This window comes from Meleagris gallopavo, chromosome 5 (assembly GCF_000146605.3).
Source record: "Meleagris gallopavo isolate NT-WF06-2002-E0010 breed Aviagen turkey brand Nicholas breeding stock chromosome 5, Turkey_5.1, whole genome shotgun sequence".
NCBI lineage: Eukaryota > Metazoa > Chordata > Aves > Galliformes > Phasianidae > Meleagris > Meleagris gallopavo.
In genome coordinates this window covers 6,111,742-6,114,237 of record NC_015015.2, presented here as the reverse complement: position 1 = coordinate 6,114,237, position 2,496 = coordinate 6,111,742, and the positions used below count along the sequence as shown (strand labels likewise).

Below are 2,496 nucleotides of genomic sequence, written 5' to 3'. Positions count from 1 at the left end.
ACCTCCCTTCATGTCGCAGTCATCGGTCAGCAGCCAGCTCCCATCAATCTCCTTGTCCAGCCCAAATCCCTTCAGTCCTGCCATTGCCAAGGCAACAGGCACTTAAAAAGGGACAGCCGAGCTCCTGGCCACAGTGTCTTTGATGGCTCAAAGAGGACCGAGTGCCACCACGCAGCTGGAGACATGGGGACTTTCCTCGGGGACAAGCCCAGGGGTGAGCATCACCCATCACAGAGATGGGATTGCCGAAACCCAGCAATCATAAACACGAGCTCTCAGCCCCTCCAGACACCACAACGGGGGAAGCAAAGGGATAAATGCAGTGTAATGCATTCACTCAATTATCCAGCCTTGCTGCTGTTCCAGCCCCACGGCTTAGACCTGTGCTGCCACGTTTCCCAGCTCCGTGCCACTTTGTTCCCCAGCCCTAAAGCCCTGAGACAGCCCTGGCTGCCCAAGGACAGGGCTCGCTTGTCTGCCTGCCTCCTCCTCCCCTCCCAGCAGCTCTTGGCAGGGTGGGAGTGCTCACAAAGAGCCGATTCAAGGCGAGGGGGACGAGGGCTCTCTCAGAGAGAGGCCGAAGGGGAAATCGAGCGGCCCACGGATGGCACCGCTGCCCCTCTGCATGGGCCACCGAAGCTCTTCAAAGGGCTCTTGTCTACTCCTCTCCCCTACCTGCACCTCTAAAGAAAGGAATAAATGCACCCAGTGTTGCAGCACACCAGTCTGTGAGATGTGCTAGGGGTGCCATGTGTAATCCCAAAGCCATCAGGGGAGGGACAGGCAGGGTGCTCCCAGCTCAGGTTCAGCAGTCCGGGGGCAGGTCCCAGAGGAAGATATTGAGGTGTTGGCAACTCCCCCTGCACGGCTCCTCAAAGGAGCTGTGGGCTCCCTGGAGGTGCTCAAGTTTGGATGGGGCACTGGGCAACCTGGTTACCAGGAGGTGGCCCACCCACGGAGAAGGGTAGGAACTGGAGGGGATTGAAGATCCTTTCCAACCCAACCATGATGCAATTTATTATCTCGGTGCCTCGTAAGCCAGCGCTGCCCCTGCTCACAGCACTTTGGAGAGCCCTCTGTGTCACTCTGTCTGCCAGCCCCAAGATATATTCCCCAAGGCACGCACCAGCATCTCACCCTTGCAGGTGCCACCAAAGCTTTCCCCAAACCTACATCCCAGCCCATCCATCAGCACTGGCAACAGCCACACGTGTTCAGTCACTGCTCCAGGTGGCAGGGCCAGCCAGGCACTCTGCTAAGAGCCATTTTACATCATTGCTATCATTTTTTTCCTCCTGTTCTTTTCCCCCTTTTTCTATCTTTTTTTCCCTTCCCACCTGGCATGAGAGCATTTCCACCCCATTGACTCAGCACAGTTTCCAGCTGGGAGAACACCGTAATGGCCTCATTATTTCAGATGAGGAGCCTGCGTGTTAAATTAGGCAGAGAAGGGTAATTATCTACTTGTAGAAGATAAGGGAAGGGGGAGCATTTTATCAGGGACGGAATGCCAGCGTGCTTTCCAGCCAAGTCACCGACCGCACTCCCCATGTGAGCAGCATCCAAGCCATAGGAACACCATAGGGACACATATACCCCAAAACACCCCAAATAACCCCAAGCGCACACCTTTTAGCCTGGCCCCCCACCTTACTTCCTGTCAGGAACTCACACCCAATGCTTTCTGGAGGCTGAAGACACATCAGCTCGGTGCTGCTCTATTTAATGAGTAATTAACCTTTCTGAGCATCTTCTGGTGGCTGATGCAAGACAGGCAGCATCCTCCACAGCAGGGCATGGGGTCTTGGACACCCTTTGGGTTCTCTTGCACAGACAGCCTCCGTCACCCCATCCCTACGGGACTTGGGACCAGGACACACAGCCACGTCTCTGAGCATCTTTTATACCACTGAATGGAAAGAGCCTAAACTCTGGACCACAGTCCTCACCCAGCACATCCTCCCTCCGAGCACAATTTCCCACTCTGCTCCCCCAAAACAAAGGCTTCCCAATGATCCTTCAGTGAAGGACACAAGCAGAGCTCCTCGGACCGAATCCCATTTCCCACGTCCCCACTTGGCACCAACCCCACGGCACCCGCTGCACCACGAGGCCCAAAATCTGCAGGCTCACGCTGCTGTGCCAACTTCATGTTCCGCACCCACGAGATGTGGCCGGCCCCCAGATCGCCCTGACTCCCTCGAAAGCCACCCAATCCAACCCCCAACCCCTCTCCCATCCTCACCATCAGGGTGTGGACCGATGAGAAATGGGTTCTACCCCCCAAGCCCAATGCGCAGCCCGCCCCACGCCCCGAGGTGACCCCATCGAGGGATGGAGCGAGCCCCGGGGGGTAACCCCGAACCCCGGGGGAGAGGGGGGTTACCTCTGCCGTAGGTGAAGGGCAGGCGGAGGGCGCGGCCCTGGCGCACCAGGCTGATGTGCAGGTACGTGAACCACGCGGCCGAGGTGAGCAGCGCCAGCAGCAGCAGCAGC

General features: G+C 57.4%; 1 protein-coding gene across 1 annotated transcript in view; it reads right to left on the bottom strand.

Annotated features, from left to right (window-relative positions):
- Window positions 1-84, bottom strand: part of PSMD13 (proteasome 26S subunit, non-ATPase 13) — a 10,515-nt gene extending 10,431 nt beyond the window's left edge. Inside the window, exon 1 of the mRNA XM_010710915.2 lies at window positions 3-84. Coding sequence (XP_010709217.1) covers window positions 3-84 — 82 coding nt within the window. The remainder of the gene's footprint in view (window positions 1-2) is intronic.
- Window positions 85-2,496: the final 2,412 nt, after the last annotated feature.